At 44.9% G+C, this 21,383-nt stretch overlaps 1 protein-coding gene across 2 annotated transcripts in view; it reads right to left on the bottom strand.

The window, feature by feature from the left end:
- Positions 1–3,341: 3,341 nt before the first annotated feature.
- Positions 3,342–21,383, bottom strand: part of ADCY8 (adenylate cyclase 8) — a 523,977-nt gene continuing 505,935 nt past the window's right edge. For both annotated transcript variants that reach the window (XM_082257568.1, XM_082257567.1), the window contains 2 exons: positions 13,452–13,566; positions 3,342–3,921 (listed from right to left, as the gene is read on the bottom strand). In XM_082257568.1, coding sequence (XP_082113694.1) covers positions 3,434–3,921; positions 13,452–13,566 — 603 coding nt within the window. In that variant the 3' untranslated portion in view covers positions 3,342–3,433. The remainder of the gene's footprint in view (positions 3,922–13,451; positions 13,567–21,383) is intronic.

The following is a 21,383-nucleotide window of genomic DNA, read 5'->3' on the forward strand; positions in this document are numbered from 1 at the left end:
ATGATATCAATGTATAAATACTGTATTGCTAACCGTAGCATAAGGAACAAACTTTTCAGAGAAATGGAATACAATAGGACACGTGGCCACTCACTAAAACAAGCAGAAAAGCGGTTTAACCTTAAACTACGTAAGGGGTTCTTTAATGTCAGAGCAGTAAGGATGTGGAATTCTCTTCCACAAGCAGTCGTATCAGCAGGGAGCATTGACAGCTTCAAAAAACGATTAGATGGGTACCTTAACCACTTTACCACCGGAGGATTTTGCTGTCTTACGTCTGAGCCACTTTTTGCGATTCGGCGCTGTGCGACTTTAACTGACAATTGCGCGGTCGTGCGACGCCGTACCCAAACGAAATTTACGTCCTTTTTTCCCCACAAACAGAGCTTTCTTTTGGTGGTATTTGATCACCTGTGCGCTTTTTACTTTTTGCGCTATAAACAAAAAAATAGCGTTTATTTTGAAAAAATAACAATATTTTTAACATTTTTTTTATATGAAATTCCCCCCAAAAAAATGTAAAAATCAAATTTTTTTAAAATTTTTGGCCAATTTGTTTTCTGCTACCTATGTTTGGTAAAAAAAAATCACGATAAGCGTATTTTGATTGGTTTGCGCAAAAGTTATTGCGTTTACTAACTACGGGAAAGATTTCTGTCATTTTTGGTGTTTTTTTATTTAACGCGTAATGGCGGTGATCTGCGATTTTTTTTGCGGGACTGCGACATTGCGGTGGACAGACCGGACCCTTGACTGACATTTTTGACACTTTTGGGGGTACCAGTGACATTACTGCAGTAATCAGTGCTATATATATGCACTGTTACTGTAAAAATGACACTGGCAGTGAAGGGGTTAATTTTATTGGAGAGGGAGGGGTTAATGTATGCCTGGTGCTTACTGACGTGTGGGGGGGGAGGTGACTGAGTGACAGAAGGACAGATCGGATGTTCAGCTATGCTGAACACTCCGATCTGTCAGTCCCTGTCACTTAGGAGATCCGCCCGCTCTGTTTACACAGGCGGGCGGATCTCCTCACTCGATTCCCCGACGATCGGGGAAGAGCGGCGGCGATCGCCGCTGCTCCTCCCCTGGCCCGACTCCCGCCGTGACTGAAAACAGCGGGAGCGCGCCTCCGGCGGCGCGCGAGCGCCGCCTACAGGGGGAGGAGTCCAGCGACGTAGGTCTACGTCGCTGGACGGGAACGAGCCACTGTGTCGCAGTAGCAGCACAGTGGCTGGGGGTAAAGTGGTTAAAGACCACAACATACAGGGGTATACAATGTATGATACACAGTGGGATTGATTTACTAAACCTGTTGCACTCAGAATCTGGTGTAGCTGTGCATGGTAGCCAATCAGCTTCTAACTTCAACTTGTTCAATTAAGCTTTGACAATAAAACATGGAAACTGATTGGTTTCGATGCTGAGATGCACCAGTTTTGCACGCTCCAGTTTTTAGTAAATAATCCCCACGGTGCTTTTACAAAGTAAATGGCAATCAGTTAGGGTTTACATCTACTTTAAAGGTATTTTACCTATTAACTTATGGAAATCTCTATACTTTAGACCAGCCTTTTTCAACCAGGGTGCCCAGGCACTCTGAGGTGCCTTGAGGTTTCTTCAGGGGTGCTTTGGCAAAATGCCTACAAATTGCCCCACAATTGTATACAAACCAGGTGGTGGATAAAACCTGCCTTTTAGTTAAACAAAGCCACAGGTTTTCATTAGACACCATTACAACCTTCTAGATGCCAACCACTTAATGACCGCTGACATCATCAGTTGATAAGGAGAATGTCAGTTGCCTGCATATCATCTTTGTTTGACCCTCCCTTGCCTCTCTGCAGCAGCTTTGGGGTCTCATTAGCTAAGTCATGGAGAAAAACTGAGGGAGAAGAGAAACATTGGAATACTGGTCAGTACCAGTTTGCAAAAGTGTATTTGCTTTGGAAGAATAAATCACCGCTAACGTTGGGTGTCCCACATGTGTGGATGTTGCTGCAATATGTAAAACTATTAGAATCATTTTTACATTTTAAAATGGGGTGCCCAATAATTTTGGAGGGTGCCTCAAGATTGTCCATAATTTAAAAGGGTGCCTTGACTGAAAAAAGGTTGAGAAACACTGCTTTAGAACAGTGATTCTCAATCAGGGTTCCATCTGGATTCCTCCAGGGTGCCACAAGCACTGGATCCAGTTTGTAATGGATCAGTGTCATGAGTTTCCATGGTGCAGGTGGGCTGGCCACCAGCACCATAACAACCAGTGACGCTCTAGATGCGTCATTCATTGCTATAGTGATGGCTGCTGGCTTTCCCGCACTGTGGCAGCTTACGACTCTGATTCAGGACAGGCGGCATGCAGGGCCACCCCTAACCTGCAGGAGAAGATAGAAGTCCTCCTCCTCCAGACCCCCCCCCCCCCCGCTGTGCTGCTGGAGCCAAAAGGTAGGGTTCTGATGTACAGGGAGGCTTTGTGATGGGGCGACTGTCTTATTAGCAAAACCCATGCTGATGGAGGGACTGTGATGTGGGGGGGGGGGTTCAGACATGATGGAAGGGGGGCTCTGACATGATGGAAGGTCTCTAATGTGATGAGAGGCCCCTGATGTGATGGGGGGCCTCTGATTTGATGGAGGAACCACTGATGTGATGGGGGTCTAATGTGATGGGGGAACCTGTAATGTGAAGGGAGGGCTCTGGTGTGATTGGGGGGGGGGTCTAATGTGATGGGGGAAACTCTGATGTGAAGGGGAGCTTCTGACGTAATGGGGGGACTCTGATGTGATGGGGGGCATCTCATATGATAGGGGAACCTCTGATGTGAAGGGGGGCTCTGATGTGATGGGCAAGCCTCTGATATGAAGGGGGCTTCTAAAATGATAGGGGAACCTCTGATGTGATGGGGGTGCCTCGTATTTGATAGCGGAACCTCTGATGTTGGGGGGGGGGCTCTGATATGGAGGGGGGCTGTAAATTTATTAAAGGCAACTGGCAGTTGTGTGTATTGTTACAGGCTCAGGTTTCCCACTGATAAGTGGCATTTACATTTTTTACAGTTTAGACTGGAAAAACTTGAGATGTTGCATACTTTTAAAGTGACTGAAAAAAGAAGAAACAGTGCTTTAGAAAGTAATGGAGACTCTGATCCCACAGGTTGAGGGATTTTCAAGCAGTCAACAACCCCCTTCTGTTAAAAAAAACAAAACTGTTTAGAAACCTAAAGTAGTGCCATACATAAAGAAGAGTTTACCTGGCTTTGTTGTAATATTTCCACCAATTTTTTTTTTTACACATTTTTAATGAGTTTATAATAAAAATAGGAAAAAAACACAAACTTTTTGTAAAAAAATTATAAGTCTTTATTTGTGTATTTATATATAAAAGAAATACAAAAAATGAACTCAAAGAAAAAAAAAAAGATGGTGTTTTATGGCAATTCGGGTTTATCGGCTCCATCTGTTTGCGTAACAGCCTCCGAACCACTGGAGGCCAATAATGTCCGCCGGTTATAATGTCCCTTCATAATGGCGGAATTGTTATTCTCATTAAGGATCTGTTTCTGTTTCTGCCGGTTAAGAGACTGGACAAGTCCTAGTACGACAGCAGCTAGAGAGTATTGTCCGGTGATTATTTTTGGCTGTGATATTAACGGATTTGGCTGTACTCTTCCTAGAAGAAAATAAGTTTTGATTTTTCCTTCTTGCTCGCTTATGCCTTTCACATAGATCTCTCCCCGGTACTCGAACGCAAAGCCGCGGTCCTTCAAGACGTGATAGGTTTCTTCAGGCACTTGTATTCTGCCGCTAACGCCCGTGCTGTCCATCCTGCTGGCCAGGTTGACGGTTTTCCCCCAGATGTCGTACTGGGGCTTTTTTGCTCCGATGACGCCAGCAACAACCGATCCATGACTTATTCCTGAAATTAAAAAAAAGGCAAAAGAAATCAAATTTTGGCAAATAATAAAACTCTTACAATTAAGGATAAGCAAAATCAAATTTTATGCAAAAGTAACAATTTAGGCAAATTTACTTCTAATTGTATCAAGCACGATGATTGGGTGAAATTTGCTTGGAAAAAAATAATTTTACACTGCATTTACACCCTTTAAGTTAACTAAACTATAAATTTTATGTCGCTGTCAAGAGGAGAAGCAAAAAAGGAATACTTTACAGCAGCCTTTCTCAACTTTTGTACCTTAGAGCGGTGGTCTCCAAACTGCGGCCTGGGGGATGGGGCTCTTTTCTGGCCTTTATCCAGCCGCTGGGCACCAACAATGGGGCACCATTTCTTCCACTAAACACCAATGATGGGGCACTATTCTTTCCCTTGATATCAACAGTTTTCACTATTCCTCCTCCTAATACGAGGGACTATTCCTCAGACTGACATCAACAATGGAGCAGAGTGGCGGCTGGTGCTTCATGGGGGGGGGGGGGGTGCGGCAGACGGACCGCACCATACCCCCCCCCCCCCCCCCCGGACCACACCAGGCCACACACCATGCCATTCCTCCCACTAACACCAATGATAGTGCACTAATGTTTCCCTGGATACCAACAATTGGCTATATTCCTCCAACTAATACAAATGATGAAGCATTGAATGCTCCCATTGATGCCAAAGCATTTACTACTCCCACTGGCCCCATTCTGACCCCCAGAGAGGGGGGTAAACTGGCCCTTTTTTTAAAAAGTTTGGAGACCCCTGCCTTAGAGAACAGTCATGTATAAAAGTGGAAGTACTGCCCCCAGCCATCGATTCCCCTTTGTCATGTGCCCCTGCTTCTCACTTGGAGTCCTCAGGAAAAACCTGGTGTTCCCCGATATGGTGAAACATGTGACCTTCTTCCAGAATGCAGTGTTCGGACTAGTGATCGACCGATATAGTTTTTTTAATGCCGATACCAATATTTTGGTCATCGGATATCGGGAAGGGACACGGGACGGGAGACCCGGGCGAGCCACGGGAGGCGACGGGAGGACGTCCCCTCCAGCTCCTTGTAATGACAGCCGAGCGGCTTCTCAGCCGCATCGGTTGTCATTACAAGACAGCCGACTGTCAGCTATGGACGCCGGTACTGGGGTGATGCCTCTAGCTGCAGACATCACTCCGGCACAGCACTTTCCCGAAATATCGGCAATATCGGTAACCTCAGGGGCCGATTCCGATATATCGGGGAAAGTGCATATTGGCCCTGGATATATCGGTAGTGCCCATAATCGGTCGATCCCTAGTTTGGACCTGAGGTTCTAATCCCCAGACGTGAACACTGTACAATAGGGAGAGAAGTCATCTAAGTGGTAGTACATTTCTGGAAAAAAAAAACAAACCCAAGCCCTCCAACGGTGCACTGTCACCGTTGATGGGGATCTATCTTCACCTGGTCTTTCTTCCAAGTTCGCGGGCTCACCGAGCCACAATGATATCAATCACATGCATGCGCACCGGAGTAACCGCCACAGCACAGAGCTCTGAAGGAACGGCCTAAGTAAGCCATTCCTTCAGAGAGTGTATGTGCCTGTGAAGTCACCGTCTGCCAGGCAAAAGCGAATATCTCCTAAACGGTGCACGTTTAGGAGATATTCATTTTACCTACAGGTAGGCTTTATCATACGCTTACCACATAGCAGGTTTTACTACCGCTTTAGTCTTGAGTAAGCTCCTAAGCCTTCTGACACAAGACTCCCAACGCCAATGGAGAAATAGAGCATCAGGGGACAACAGGAAAGGTGACTATCAATGGTTAAGGGGGTTGTTTTTTTCAAAAGAACCTGCAACTTTCCAATTAAAGATTGAAAGAGGAGCAAAGCTTGCTGACTTAGTTCTGAAAATGCTATTTGCAATGGCAGCTTCAATTTCTCCTTTAAAGGGTGCAATCAATAGCTGCAGAGATTGTTCCTATTTAGCCAGGCCAAGACTTGCAATCTTGCTTTATGTATCTAGTGTAGAACAGAGACTCTTACAAGGCGGCTGTGTGATGCATTTTGCTGACTCCAGTATGAGTCACAATGTAAAGGTCCTGATCACAACACACTGAACACTTGCTACATTTGTATATAAACCTCATTAATTCAGACTTATGACCTTCCCGGAAATTCACTGATAGTTCAGTTGGTATGCGCGCCGCATCTCTGCAAGTCTCTGGAAGACCAATAGGCCCATAACATCTAAATTTGTCCTTTTTATTTTCCAATCATGAAGCTGTATTTGCTAAAGCATGAATCAACCATCTGGCAAAAAAAGCTTCATTTAATCACCTAGCAAAGGCTGAATTTCTGGGATTAACAGCAGATAATATGTATGGAACCAGGGATATATGGTACCGCTTCAGCATACTAAATGGGCTCGTAGAGGCTTGGCTGTAAACCTCAGACATGAAATATGAACAAAGCAAATTTCTCTATAGTGTGTACTTGTCTCAGTCCAGAGCACTTAGGGTCCTTTCACACGAACGATTCGATCAGATCCGCCTGTCAGTTTTTTTAGGCAGACCTGATCGGATCCTCCATGCATCCCTATGGAGCAGCAGATGTCAGGGGTGACATGTCCCCATGTCCTGGGATCGGATGAGAACGGACAGGTGGTCCGTTCTCATCTGATTCCCCCATAGAGATGCATGGGGCTCTGACGCCTCCACACAGTGCGGAGACGGAGCTGTCATCCGCCTGCTAAGCAGGGATCGGCGGATGAATCCCCGCTGAGCAGAGAACGGTCCGCACCGGACAGCGGACCGTGTGAAAGGAGCCTAAAGCCCCATACACACACGCAGATCGTCGTCATACAAACGTCGGCGGACGAAAGATCTGCCGATTGTATGCGTGTTAGTATGGTGCCTCCGACAGATGTCTGCACACAATCCGCGGACAAGAGTCTTTCTTGCAAACATGAAAATTTTTGTCTGCGGACACCAGAACGGACAATTGTTTGCCTGTCAGTACAGAAATCAGCCGACAGACCGCAGATTTGCAAGACTGGGCATGCTCAGAAAATAAAAAACACAGGGAAAGTTAACCATTACATGACATCACTTCTGCAGTCAGCTGAAGTCTGCGGACAAAATTCTTGTGCTGTCCTTGTGCTGTCTTTGCACTTTTCAACAGACACCGACATCCCGGGGAGAAAGGACGAACATTTGTATGACGACGATCTGCATGTGTGTACGGGGCTTAAGTGTCATTTCTGTCTGCTGCCTCCTTCGTCTTCTATCAGCATGAATCACTTCTGATTAATTTTCCTGACACCAAGAGAAAAATGGTGACAGGGGAGGGACCTCCAGCTAATTGACGGCCTCAGCTCTGTTCCTGTGTTAGTGTGAAGGGGGTGTGTCTCTTCCCTCCAATCAGCTCTCAGAGCGCTCCTCACTGATGTCACGTCAAGTAGAACTACAGGCAAACCATTTTTTTAATTTTGGATAGAGTACGAAAGGGTTATAACCCCTGTCAGATTTTCTTCACCATCTGTTTTCCATTGTTGGGATTTGCCTTCACTTCCTGTCCCATAGCCAAACAGGAAATTAAAGGAATTCCTTAGGGACCCCCAGCTCACCAGAACTAGTGTCCCCATTGGAAGATGTCCCCTCTATTACTTTTCTGGGCACCACCCAAAATTTGGGATTTTCTTTTACTTTCACTTTCAATAATAATGGTAACCAGGACAAATAGAGAGGGTGAATCTCCTGAATGGGGGCATCTCCACTCTATCCAATAAAAAAAAGGGTTTTCCTTTAGTTGTATTTAAAGCTCTCTGCGCCCTTCTTTTTAGAGCTGAGAGATCCTGTGTAAATTCTGTACTTAGAATGGATGTAGGGGGAAGACAGCTGTAGATAAACAGGTACAATTTATGTAGGAGTATTTTTTTTCATCTTTGTGTATCACCTGAGGCCAGTCACTTCACTGAGTATATGTCAGGGTTTACAACCACTTTAAAGAAAAACTCCACTAAGGACTCCGGACAATATTATATAAATATTGCTTATTGTTTTTTTTTGATAACTGACTTAATTTTTCAGAAGAATCCAGAACAATAGAAAATGTCAAGCATATAAGTAGTGGATCATAAAGCAGAACTAAAGGCAAAACTTTTTTTCCTGGCACCAACATGGCAGCATATCTGTGATAGAGCTCTGCCCCTAACCACTCCCTTAACCACTTGCCGACCGCTGCACGACTATTTACTGCGGCGGTCAGCCCCTCACAGGCAAAGCGACGTAGGACTAAGCCGCTAGCCTGTGAGGCTCTAGGGAGCAAGCGCGCGCCACCGGAAGCACGCTCCCGCTCGCTCACGGACCCCCCACGCGTGTGCCCGGTGGACCTGATGTCCGCCGGGCACTCGCAATCATCCGTTACAGCGGGAGAAAGGCAGGTGGCTAATGTAAACAAAGCCGCCTGTCATTCTCCCCTGTGTAAGAATGGAGATCAAACGGTTCTGCTATGTAGGACCGTTGATCTCTGTTCTTACACCTCAAGCCACATCCAATCACAGTTAGAAGCACGCCCCTAGGGACACACTTAACCCCTCCCTCTCAAAAAAGTTAACCCCTTCACTGCCAGTGTCATTTTTACAGTAACAGTGCATATGTATAGCACTGATTACTGTAGTAATGTCACTGGTAACCCCAAAAGTGTCAGTCAAGAGTCCGATCTGTCCGCCGCAATGTTGCAGTCCCGCATAAAAAAAATCGCAGATCGCCGCCATTACTCGTTAAAAAAAAAAAACAACAAAAATTACATAAATCTTTCCCTTAGTTAGTAAACGCAATAACTGTTGCGCAAACCAATCAAAATACGCTTTTTGCAATTTTTTTTACCAAAGATATGTAGCATAAAACAAATTGGCCTAAAATGTTAAAAAATTTTGATTTTTACATTTTTTTGGGGAATTTCATATAAAAAAATGTGAAAAATATTGCTATTTTTGCAAAATTGACGCTCTTTTTATGTTTATAGCGCATGATAAAAAAATCGCACAGGTGATCAAATACCACCAAAAGAAAGCTCTGTTTGTGGGAAAAAAAGGACGTCAATTTCATTTGGGTACAGCATCGCAATTGTCTGTTAAAGTCACGCAGTGCCGAATCGCAAAATAGGCCCTGGTCAGGAAGGGGGTAAAATCTTCCGGGGCTTAAGTGGTTAAGACCAGTCAATAGCATAAAAGAAAGACGGTTAATGCCCCCCCAGTATACAGCCTAAAGCAGTTTCCATCTCGGTTCAGCCTCTCCCAGATGCAGTCTCAGGTCTTGGGCTGCTATATGCGCTAAACAGCCTGGGAGCCCCTTCTGATGGTCCTTTGGGGCACTGCAGGGTTTCCTCACTTGGAACAAAATCTTCTTACATGAGAAGTGTCTGCAAAGTTTCAGGGCCTGGGGTGGCCAGATTTCCTAATCTATGTAGCTTTCTGTGCACAGAAGCTCTTTAAGCCTGGGCTCACATACAGTATGTGCAGGGCCAGTTTGCAGAGGGATTTTAAGCCCCCGTCCGATGTGACTTCATTCAGCGGTTCAGTTGTGATTCGGGTGCGAATTGTTAAAGTTTATGACGTTGAAAATCGCACCTGAACCGGGCTGAAAATTGTACCGGACTCTTTTTGAAATCGCACTGTGGTCAGCCCGCACATATGTGAACCAGCTCCATAGAAAAGCCATTTGGTTTACATGTCATGCAAATTGGATGTGGTTCAAAACGCTTTCACTCCAGTCCTGGTATTTATTATTCTAAATTTGCTGGTTTCTTTTCGGCAGTGAGCTGTGTTGCTGCCCTTCCTCTTTCTTTTTTGCCCTTCTTTACCTCTGGTGCTAGTCTTGGCCTGGCTTGGTATCCTAGCATTGCTGCTGCCTTCTGGGGTTCACGCATGCACCTGGTTGTTGCCATACACGCTCTAAAAGGTCTAAGGGATCTAAAAAGTGTTATATGCATCCGGATAAGGCCAGCCCTTCCTCTGAAGCTTCTAGGCATTCCTCCAGCCACCTTTAATGCATGAGAGGACAAAAGTCCAGGAAGAGGCATAGCTCTTCTTCATCGGAAAAAAGTCCAGGAAGAGGCATAGCTCTTCTTCATCGGAAAAAAGTCCAGGAAGAAGTGTAGCTCTTCCTCATCTCCCGAGCATGCCTTTTGGTTGAGGGGTAAGTTTGCTGGGCCCGTGGAACAGCCCCTATGCCCAATGAATTAGTTTGTGTAGACTGGCCAAAATTTTTAATTGACATGGAGCAGGAGAGTCTCCAGGTAGCATCCCTCCTCAAACAGGTAGTGAAAGGCTCCATTTCAGATTTCGCTGCAGCTCTCCCGAAGAAGGATCCCTCTCAAGCTCTTTGCCAAGAGCTACAACAGGCGGAGGAGGGAGTAGGCAGCATAGTGGCTCAGTGGTTAGCACTTCTCTGCTATAAAGCACTTGGGTCATTGGTTTGAATCCTGGCCAGGGCATTGTCTGTATGGAGTTTGCATGTTCTCCCTGAAGGTCAGCCGGGCCTATCACTTTCTCCATTGCTTGTCTGGTAGCTTGATGCCTCTGCCCAGTGAAACACCAGCAAGAGCCACTCAGCGCTCTTTATCAGATGATGTTGCATAGGAGCAGTTAGAACTCATTTTCATGCTTGTGTAGCCCTATATTCCGGCAGTTAAACAAGCTAGCAGTTTGGAGAATGAGTGTTTAAAAAAAACAAGTTTTCCCTTTTCTCTAAAAGCAAGTAATTTTTTTCCTGGGGAAGTAAATGATTTACCTACTCAGAACTTTGAGGACTCAGAAGCAGCTTCCCAAGACATGTCACTGGGGGTCAATGCAGCAGTGATGTGCATTTTAAAAATGTCACCATCCTGATGGAGGTTTCAGCTGCCTTTAAATATATATTGGATAGTAGGATTGACCTAGACCTCAGAAAGGTCTACTAGTCAGCAGGAGCAGCTTGTAAGTCAGCAGTAGCTCCTGCATCAGTAGTAACTGCAATCAAGGTGTGGACCCAAAACATTGAGGCTGCACAAGAAGATATATATTACAGGTTTTAGAGGAATTAAAAGATGTTCACAGACTTCATCGATAGGTCGACCTTCAACATCATCAGATATTCAGTAAGAGCAATGCTCCAGTCCGTGACAGCCCTAAGAGCCCTATGGCTAAAACCTGGGGCTGCAGATGTGTTGTCAAAGCAGAGTTGGTGTAAGATTCCTTTTGATGGAAAATCTCTTTTCAGAAATAAATTAGAGGCGACAATTTCAAGCATGACACGTGGGAAATCGGGTCTCCTTTCCCACAGGAAGACAGGAAGTCAAGACGCACAAGGTCCTTTCGTAGTAAGGCCAACAAGGTCTAGAGATCCCAGGGTGTTCTGCCAGGCCAGAGACACTAGAGGGAGCTCGAGAGGCACCCCGGCAAACTCTCTATCACAGAAGCTTGACTGTTCCTTTCGCAAGATCCCTCAAAATCGTTTCAGAGCATGCAGGCACTTGTCCCACTTTTCAAGGTCTGGGTACAGTATTGAGAAGACAAGTAGGTATTTTATACAATCATGCACGGTCACTTTTGGACATATGTACTTTTCCGACTGCCAATGTGCAAGTATGCTGTGCGTTCCTACACAGTATAGAAAAAGCTCACTCGTACACAGCAGATTTCAGTCCTTCTTTAGGTGCAGCACCTCAAATATCTCCTCGGCATGCAATGGCTTAAAGATTCTGAACTGAATTCTAAAAAAACATTGTAAGGAATATTTCCTTGCCTCTCTCTATTGATCCAGCCAGGACCTTCTTTAATATTGACTGGACACTGGGAAAATTTTTTCTTGGGCCCCCCCCTCCCTTAATGCAATTTCGCTCTCCACCACAACATCATAAAAAACAAACGCACACGTAGACGTATATCACAAAAACTTTGATAGTGTAAACATAAAGAACTGGTCCATACTCACTGATTAGTTGCTAAAGGGTAATTGCACATGCTTACTGCTCAATGATTGGTTGTTATAGGTTACATCACATCATTACCACTCAATGATTGGTTGCTAGAGGTTACTGTACATCATTACCACTCACTGATTGGTTGCTAGAAGTTACTGCACATCATTATTGCTCATTGATTGATTGCTAGAGGTTACTGCACATCATTCCCAAAGGTTAGTAGTATGTAGGGCAGTGTACAAAGGTCAGTAGGATGTAGGGCAATGTACAGAGGTGAGTAGTATGTAGGGCAGTGTGCAGAGGTCAGTAGTAGGAAGGGCAGTGTACAGAGGTCATTAGTAGGCAGGGCAGTGTACAGAGGTCATTAGTTTGTAGGGCAGTGTACAGAGGTCAGTAGTAGGTAGGGCAGTGTACAGAGGTCAGTAGTAAGGCAGAGGACAGAAGTCATTAAAATGTAGGAAAGTACACAGGGGTCACCTGGGCAGAGTATTGGGTGTCATTTGGGCAGAGGACTGGGTGTCACCAGGGCAAAGTATTGGGCATTACAAGGACAGAGGACCGGAGAGTCAACAAGACACAGTGTGGGGGGTCACCATGGCACTATAAAGGGGGTCAGAAAGGCACAGTATGGTGGGTGGGAAGGCACACACTAGGTGGGTCAGAAGGGCACAGTACAGGGCCAGGAGGGCACACACCAGGTGCGGTCAGGAGGACACACACCGGGGGGGGGGGGTCAGGAGGACACACACCAGGGGGGTCAGGAGGGCATAGTATGGGGGCTGGGAGGGCACACACCAGCGAGGGTCAGGAGGGCACGCACCAGGGGGGTCAGAAGGGCATAGTATGCGGTCTGGGAGGGCACACACCAAGGAGGGTCAGGATTGCATACACCAAGTGACAATCATTAAGTCAAATTTCTCAAAGTGCTTCCCATTTGTCTGCTAACAGGCAGCCCTTCTATGCTTAACTGCAGTAACCCAGCAGACACAGCATTGAGGTGCCTGCAAGCTAATACACAAGGTATGACAAGACGATTTTACCTCCACATGCACTGGCTTGTCTCCCTCTGCTCACTGTCATACCAACCCCTTCCAGATGGGTGCGATCTCGGATGTCAGGCACAACCCCTATCCCGCCCACTAAAATAGCAGAGGCCAGCGGGCTCCACCTCGGGGATGTCCCTTTTTTCCTCCAGGACACTAGCTGTAACTGAAAAACTGCTGGAGGAGTGAGGTAGTGGGAGGTACAGGGGTGTAGTTTAAAGTCCCCATGTGGGCAGCAATCCCTAATACTGAGATACAGCGATGCGATGAGCAGGCACAGCAATGAAAGTAATGTCTGTAAGCTGTCCTGACCGTGACTCTTATTTCCAGAGCAGGAACACGGGAACAGGCAGACATCAATGAAAGTTGGCAAGCATGGACAGCGCGGGCTCAAGGGGCAGCTGTTTTGGGCCCCATAACAATGACAGGGCCCTGGGCAGCTGCTCCTTTTGCCCCGCGTTAAAGACGGCCCTGGAGCCATCCTGTTTGTTTGTTTGGTTTATCTGTCTATTACTCTTACCGATGCGTAGCTCAAAGTTGTTGAATGAATGCTTGTTGATCTCTTGGATGCTTTCATTCAGCGCGATGGAGAAATCAGCCACAGCACACAAATGACCCCATTTGTCTTCACATTGCTGCATAATACAAAATTACAAACATTAGTCATGCTCGGCTGGAGTTTCTTTCATTTGTGTTTTTTTTTGGTAGCCTTCAATAACATTCTGTATTATAGCATGCAACCTATCTGCCAAATAGGTGGTATAGACATCCTTTTCATGCTGACATTTATTGTCTTCTGTTGCTAGATAAAACCTTATAGTCGCTGAAACCCTCATTCTTTTTCTGAGCCAGGTAATATTCACTCAACTCATTGGAACATTGTCCTTTTCTAGTGACCTCTACAGTGTTACATTAAGTAGATGTAAACCCTAAATAGATGTCCACTTTGCCAGGGCACTTTATACCATAAACCAGTGGTGCTCAACCTGTGGACTGCAGGCCACATATGGCCCTCGGAGCCCTCTAATGTGGCCCTCGACCTCCAACCAGAGAAGCTTATGCCCATGCTCTGGGATGGTGGCAAGGCTGCTGATATCAATTGCGGGGCCCCGTACAGACTACCTGACAGGGCACCCCTCCCCCTAAAAAAATATTAAAGCTATATTTTGCTAGAAAAACAATAAAATCATTATTAGCAGACACAAATACAACAAAACTCACAGAATTCCTGCGAAATCTAAAAGACAAAACTGAGTTAAAGCGGAGTTCCAGCCGAAAATACTTTTTTAAACTAAAAATACCCCTTTAATCCTAACATATCGCCAATTACATTAACACTATTCACAAATTACAGTACAGTACAGTATTTTATTATAGATAATTTCTTACCTTTTAAAATTGATTGCAGAGCTCGGCCATCTCCGGTGTGGGAGTCTGAAGCCGCTGTGTCCCCTCTTCCACGTTTCTGGCTACCCAGAAAGTGCCGATCGCAATCTCGCGCATGCGCTGTAGATTGCGATTGGCAATCAGAGGAGCGGCCGGCCATGCCCATTGCCTCCTGGGATTGATGACTCACATCTCCCAGGACACAATGCGAAACCGGAAGTGACGTCCAGGGCCGCAGCCGCAGAAGAATGAAGTAGGACAAAGAATCCTCTAAAATAAGGTAAGTGACCCCAAAAAAGAAAAATATTGCCCAATTCATTTTTAAAAAGCATATGACTACTCAAATCCATTAAGTTGAAAATGTGGGTGGAACTCCGCTTTAATAAAAATATACAGGCTGGGGAGTTGGAACTCTGGGTTCAGAGAGACATAGGGAGAGAAACAAAGTTACAGAGATAAACTTAAGTGCAGAGCTAACATTAGGGCCAGGGCTGGGTGGGGGTGGGGGGGCACACAGGGAGGGGATTAGTGAGGGACAACTGTGTCTTTCTCAGTAGATAAAAAGCTGGCAGCAGGGACAGGGGGAGAGACCAGCTGCTGGAGGAAGAGTTCTGCAATTGTGGTACATCACTTATTCCCCTTCCTGTGTGGGTCCCCCTGTGTGCTTGGGCCCCCTACAAGAGGACCGGTGGGTCCCCCTTATCAGCGCCCTGGATGGTGGGTTGGCAAGCCCAGACCATGATCAACAGGTTGCCAAAGGAGTTTAGGTGCGCTTTCAGCGCAACACACCCGCAAGATAGGGCCTTCACTGTGGCCTTCAGTGACAGCTGCTTTATTCCATCACAAGTGCACTCTCATACCCTTGCCGGTGGCAAAGGCAGGGGCCCTGATTCACACTTAATCACTTCTGGCTTCCAGGCAACCCAGACTGTTATGCCTAGCACATGCCATCTTTGGGAGTGCAATTCTATCCATTTAATAAATGCTTTCTGCTTAATATACTACACCAGTGTTTTTCAACCTTTTTCAGTCAAAGCACCCTTTAGAATTGGGCACGCCAGTCTGCGGGGTTCGCTCACATGAGGAGGTGCATCCGAGCGTGAGCTTTTTTTTTTGCGTGTTCCCATGTGTTGCTTTATTAATTAGGCTGCTCTGTGCTAGTAAAACATGCCAAAAATTTGCTGGCATGATTTTGCCCCATCAAAATGCATGATACTGCGGTACAATGTGTTTTAGTGGGTAAAAACATGCATGCAATTGGTGGGTGTGTGGAGGTGCCATTAAACATCTGCAAAAGGCAATGCATTTTTGTGTGGTGCAGAAAAACACGCATTACCGCACTGCACCTAGTGTAAAAAAGACCTAAAATGTAGTTTTTAAGGCAGAGTTAACCAGTCAGTAGGTTGTAAATCCCCCTCATTTCCTTAGCTAGAACACATTCCCCCTCCTAGAACAAATCCCCCCTCATATCACAACCCCTCCCCCCTCCAAAATGCCCCCTCCTACCACAAATACCCCTTCAAAATTCTCCCTCTAGCACAATTCCTCCCCTCCTCTTAACCCTATCCCCCCCCCCCCCCATTGCCTTTGTCATAGCAAACTTACAGAAAACCCTGATACAGTCTGATGATTAAAGGTTTTCTGTGTTAACTTCGGTGTATAAGGAGCAGGGAGAGCACATCCCGCTCCTCCGGGTTCTCTGCCCCTCCCTGCTGCTACTGCCGGCAAAATTAAAAGCTGTGTGCACTTCCCGACCTTTCCTTAGCAACCGATGACGACATCGGTTGGTAGGACGCAGGCGACCAGCTTGTACAGCTTTCAGTTTTGCCGGCATTAGCATAGGTAGCAGCAGGGAGGTGGAGAGAACCCGGAGGAGGAGCGGGACGTGCTCTCCCTGCTCCGTATACACAGAAGTTAACACAGAAAATCTTTAATCATCAGACTGTAACAGGAATTTGTGTAATTTTGCTGCGGCACCCCTGGGGATTCTTTGCAGCACCCCAGAGTGCTGTGGCACCCCGGTTGAAAAACCATGTGCTACACTATGGGGTTCACTATGGGGTTTTGCACTCTTGTCTTTCTTTTTTTTTTAGTGATTCAAGAGAGCACCCATTCTGGTCCAAGAGCAGCACCCTCATAGTTAGATTCATTTTATGGGCTACTTACGTTCATTTCTTTCATGCTAGTGCCAGATCCTCACTTAATCACTTAATCTATTAGCCTCAGGATCGTATGCAACATATGACTGTTGTTTAATTATTTTATCATTCTTCTTCTTATTATTATTATTATTAATATTTACATTTTATTTTTATCTATTTTATGTTTGTTGGTTTGGTTACTTGCTGTGAACTTTTTCATGCATTAGGTAAATTAGGCTGGTGTTGAGTGCTATGGGATTTTTTGGGTCCTCCATAGCCCAATTAATTTAGTTAAATGCCTATATGTGTATAGACACATACGAATAACACAGAGGTGTGTTTACAGGGTGAAACAAATAAAGGCCAAAGGCCTGTAAAAGCAGCGTTTTTAAGGCTAGTGTGCATAAGGCCTCAACATTGGCAGAATCCTATGTAGCTGTGCCAACTCGGATGGGAACTTTTAGATTGTAAGCTCTAATGGGCAGGGCCCTCTGATTCCTGCTTGAACTGTATTGTTAGTCCCCATTCACACTATGTCGGATCTGACTTCGGGGCGACCTGTGAAGTCGCGTGCACCGCGACTTCGGCGCGACTTGCACGGACTTCATAAAATGAATGTCTATGCAAGTCGCTCCAGGTCGCCCCGAAGTAGTACAGGACCCTTTTCTAAGTCTGAGCGATTTGTGTCGCTCCTATTAGAACCGATCCTGTACTGCTCAATGGACCACAACGGTGCGCGACTTGCCAGGCTGACCAAGTCGCCTGACAAGTCGTATTTGTGTGAACCGGCACTAACTGTACTGTTTGTCCTAACGTTGTAAAGCGCTGCACAAACTGCTGGAGATATATAAATCCTGCATTATAATAATATTAATAATAATAATAACTATTTTGAAAGTGATCATTGTTGATTTTCCTTATTTTTTTAAATGGAAAGAGTACAGGCACAGTATTTTTTTTAATGTGTCAGACCTCGTACATAGCACTAAACTAAGGCCAGCTATAGACAGAGCAAATTTCTTTCCTGCAACTAAGGGTTGATTCCCCCATCAACGTAGACAGTGTTGATAGGGAAAACCCTTCCGCCGGGCCATTATGTTCTCCCGGTAGGGGGGCAGAGGAGGCCGTCCCCGCCAGGAGAACACAGTGATAACCACATGTGAAATCCAGCAGGCTGGTTGTACCCAAGTTGATCGACCAATCAACTTGGGTACATTCAGCCTGTATATATGTGGTTGGAATCTTGGCCAGTTCCTACTGAACTGGCCAAGATTCAAACTGTCTACGGCTGGCTTAACCCCTTCACGCCAACCATACACAAATATGCGGCCTCACTGGACTGGGCTTTTTCCATGGGGCCACATATATACATATCTCCCCTTTGTGCTGGGAGCGTGCCGCATGATGGGGTCTCAGCACAGATACCGGGGCTTTACAGAGAGCCCCAGGCCCCGTTTTAAGGATCGGGACCCAGAAGATCTGATTCCGGGTCATCTGATCGCTGTGATAGCTTCCAACTGGCTACCACAGTGATCAGTAACTGTTAGATCCCATTCACACTAGCGCGACTTGTCAGGCGACTTGGTCGCCTGACAAGTCGCGGTGGGTCGCTCGCCATTGATTAGCACAGGACCCGTTCTAATAGGAGCGACACAAGTTGCTCTGACTTAGAAAAAGGGTCCTGTACTACTTTGGGGCGACCTGGAGGCGACTTGCATAGACTTCAATGATATGAAGTCCGTGCAAGTCGCGCCTCCGTGTTTTCTATCTCTGTGAATGGATGAGAGAGATACAAAGTGTGTGTAGAAAAATAAATAATAATAATTAAAAAAAATAAAATAAAAATACCTAGAACAAAGTTTGATCTAGGTAGGTTCCAGGGTTAGTGTTTAGGTCAAGGTCAGGGTCAAGGTCAAACAGGGTTTTTTTAATTAGTATCAGTGTCAGTTAGCAATATTGTTTCTGGGCTGTACTACGGGTACAAACATACACATGTGGTATTGCTGCGATCGTCAGGAGCAGGAGAATTTATTTTAGGTTGTTCTTTGGTGGAAGGATATGGTAGTGTAGAAAATAAATAATAATAATTAAAAGATATAAATAAAAATACCTAGAACAAAGTTTGATCTAGGTCGGTTCCAGGGTTAATGTTTACGTCAAGGTCAGGGTCAAGGTCAAACAGGTTTTTTTTTTTTTTTAATAAATTAGTATCAGTGTCAGTTAGCAATATTGTTTCTGGGCTATACTACTGGTACAAACGTACACATGTGGTATTGCTGTGATCGTCAGGAGCAGGAGAATTTATTTTAGGTTGTTCTTTGGTGAAAGGTTACGGTAGTAGCAAGAAATATACAGTTACATTTTTAAAAAAAATATTTTTTTTTTACTATTTTGGGCCAGTTTTCATTAGATAATAAAAAAAATCAGGAAATATCCATTACCATTTATCACTAAATGAAAGCCCAATTTGTCCTGAAAAAAACAAGGTATATTCCATTTGGATGCACAAAGTAACGATATGTACAGTTTTACTAACACATGTCAAAGTTGCGAAATTGGGCTTAGGCATTAAGATTTGTTTTTCCCTTAGGTGCAAAGGGGTTAAGAAAAGGTGTACCTGATGATTTTTGTTGAAGAATAGATTATCCACTTGCCAACCTTATACTGTATATATACAGCGGGAAGGCGGCTCCTCAGCACAGGATCACATACCTGTACTAGATCCTGCACTTCTGGGTCACGCAGCGGGAGCCAATCCACAGGACCGGCTGGCAGACATTGTCAGACAGGCAGAACGGCAATTTGCCTATGTAAACAAGACAGATCGCCGTTCTGTGAGAAGGGAAGGCTGTGATCCTGTGTTTCTACAAAGCAGGAACACGGATCTCTGCCTTCCCACAGTTACATCACCTCCCCAACAGTTAGCAAACTTTCCCTAGGGACACATTTAACCCTTTAAGCTCCCCTAATGTTAACCCCTTCCCTGCCAGTGTCATTAGTACAGTGACTGTGCAAATTTTTAGCAATGATCGCTGTATTCAAGTCACTGATCCCAAAAAGTGTCACTTAGTATCCGATTTGTCTACCGCAATGTCACAGTCCCGCTCTAAGTCGCTGATTTCCTCCATTACTAGAAAAAAAAAAATAATAATTCCATAGATCTATCCCATAGTTTGAAGACACTATACCTATATGTAGCAGAATACATATTGGAATACATTTATAAAGAAATTAGATTTTTTGATTTTTTTATTGGATATGTTTCATAGCAAAGGTAAGAAATATTGTTTTTTTGTCAAAATTGTCAGTCTTTTTTTGTTTATAGCGCAAAAAATAAAAAACACAGAGGGGATCAAATACCACCAAAAGAAAGATCTTTTTGAGGGGAAAAAAGGGACATAGACTTTATTCGGGTACAGCGTCGCATGACTGCGCAATTGTCAGTTAAAGTAACACAGTGCTGTATCGCAAAAAATGGCCTGGTCATGAAGTGGGGCAAATCTTCCTGAGGTCAAGTGGTTATTCACTTGATTGTTACATTTCTTCAACTGGCTACAAAGGTGCAGGAATATGGCAGTTTTCCATTGTGGAATATGGCAGTTGTCCATTGTGGACAGCACTAAACTCAAAAGGAAGCTGACTATTGCATAGCTCCCAACTGTACCTGATTTTGAGATACTGTCCCTGATTTTGAGGGACTGTCCCCGATTTGGAACAAAGTCCCTCTTTCCTCCTCATTTGTCCCTCATTTTGGTCAGATCTCTATATTTGTATATAAAATCCACTTTTTTTTTTCCTTTCAAAAAGTATTTCCCAGTGCTAAACCTTTCATCCAATTTCTAAGTTGCTGCATTTGTAAATTTCAAAAGCCAGTATAAAGGAAAAGTAGTGGTTAAAAAAAAAAAAAAAAAAAAGCACTTGTGGGTTAAACTAATCATTTTTTTGTGTAATTCACCTTTAACCACTTGCCGACCGCCGCACGACTATTTACTGCGGCAGTCAGCCACTTCTGGGCAAACCGACGTAGTACTACGTTGCACGCCCAGGAGCCTGACATCCCCGCGCGAGTGAACGGCGGCTCCAATGTCCACCGGCCACTCGCGATCTCACTCAGGAGAGAGAGGGTGTTTAAATCAGCCGTCTGTCATTCTCCCTTAGATCATGACAGAGGCTATGCGATCCTGCTATGTAGGATCGTATGTCTCTGTTATGATCTAACAAGCCACGCCCCTTGACAGTTAGAATCATGCCCCTAGGGACACACTTAACCCACTGATAACCAATAAAGTTAACCCCTTCCCTGCCAGTGTCATTTTTTACAGTAACAGTGTATATTTATAGCACTGATTACTGTAGTAATGTCACTGGTACCCCCAAAAGTGTCAAAAATGTCAGTTAGGGGTCCGATCTGTCCGCCGCAATGTCGCAGTCCCGCAAAAAAAAAAAAAAATTGCAGATCGCCTCCATTACTAGTTAAAAAAAAACAATAAAAATGACATAAATCTTTCTCGTAGTTAGTAAACGCAATAACTTTTGCGCAAACCAATCAAAATACGCTTATTGCAATTTTTTTACCAAAAATATGTAGCAGAAAACAAATTGGCCTAAAATGTTAAAAAAATTTTTTTGAGAATTTCATATAAAAAAATATAGTTATTTTTTCAAAATTGTCGCTCTTTTTTTGTTTATAGCGCAAAAAGTAAAAATCGCACAGGTGATCAAATACCACCAAAAGAAAGCTCTGTTTGTGGGGAAAAAAAGACGTCAATTTCATTTGGGTACAGCATGGCACGAGCGTGCAAATGTCCGTTAAAGTCACGCAGTGCCGAATCGCAAAATAGGGCCTGGTCTTTGAGCAGCCAAATCCTCCGGGGCTCAAGTGGTTAAGGGGGCATGGCAGGGGGGTGTGTCTTATGCCTACATGC

Source organism: Pelophylax lessonae, assembly GCF_965119305.1.
Source record: "Pelophylax lessonae genome assembly, chromosome: 5".
In the NCBI taxonomy this organism is placed as follows: Eukaryota; Metazoa; Chordata; class Amphibia; order Anura; family Ranidae; genus Pelophylax; species Pelophylax lessonae.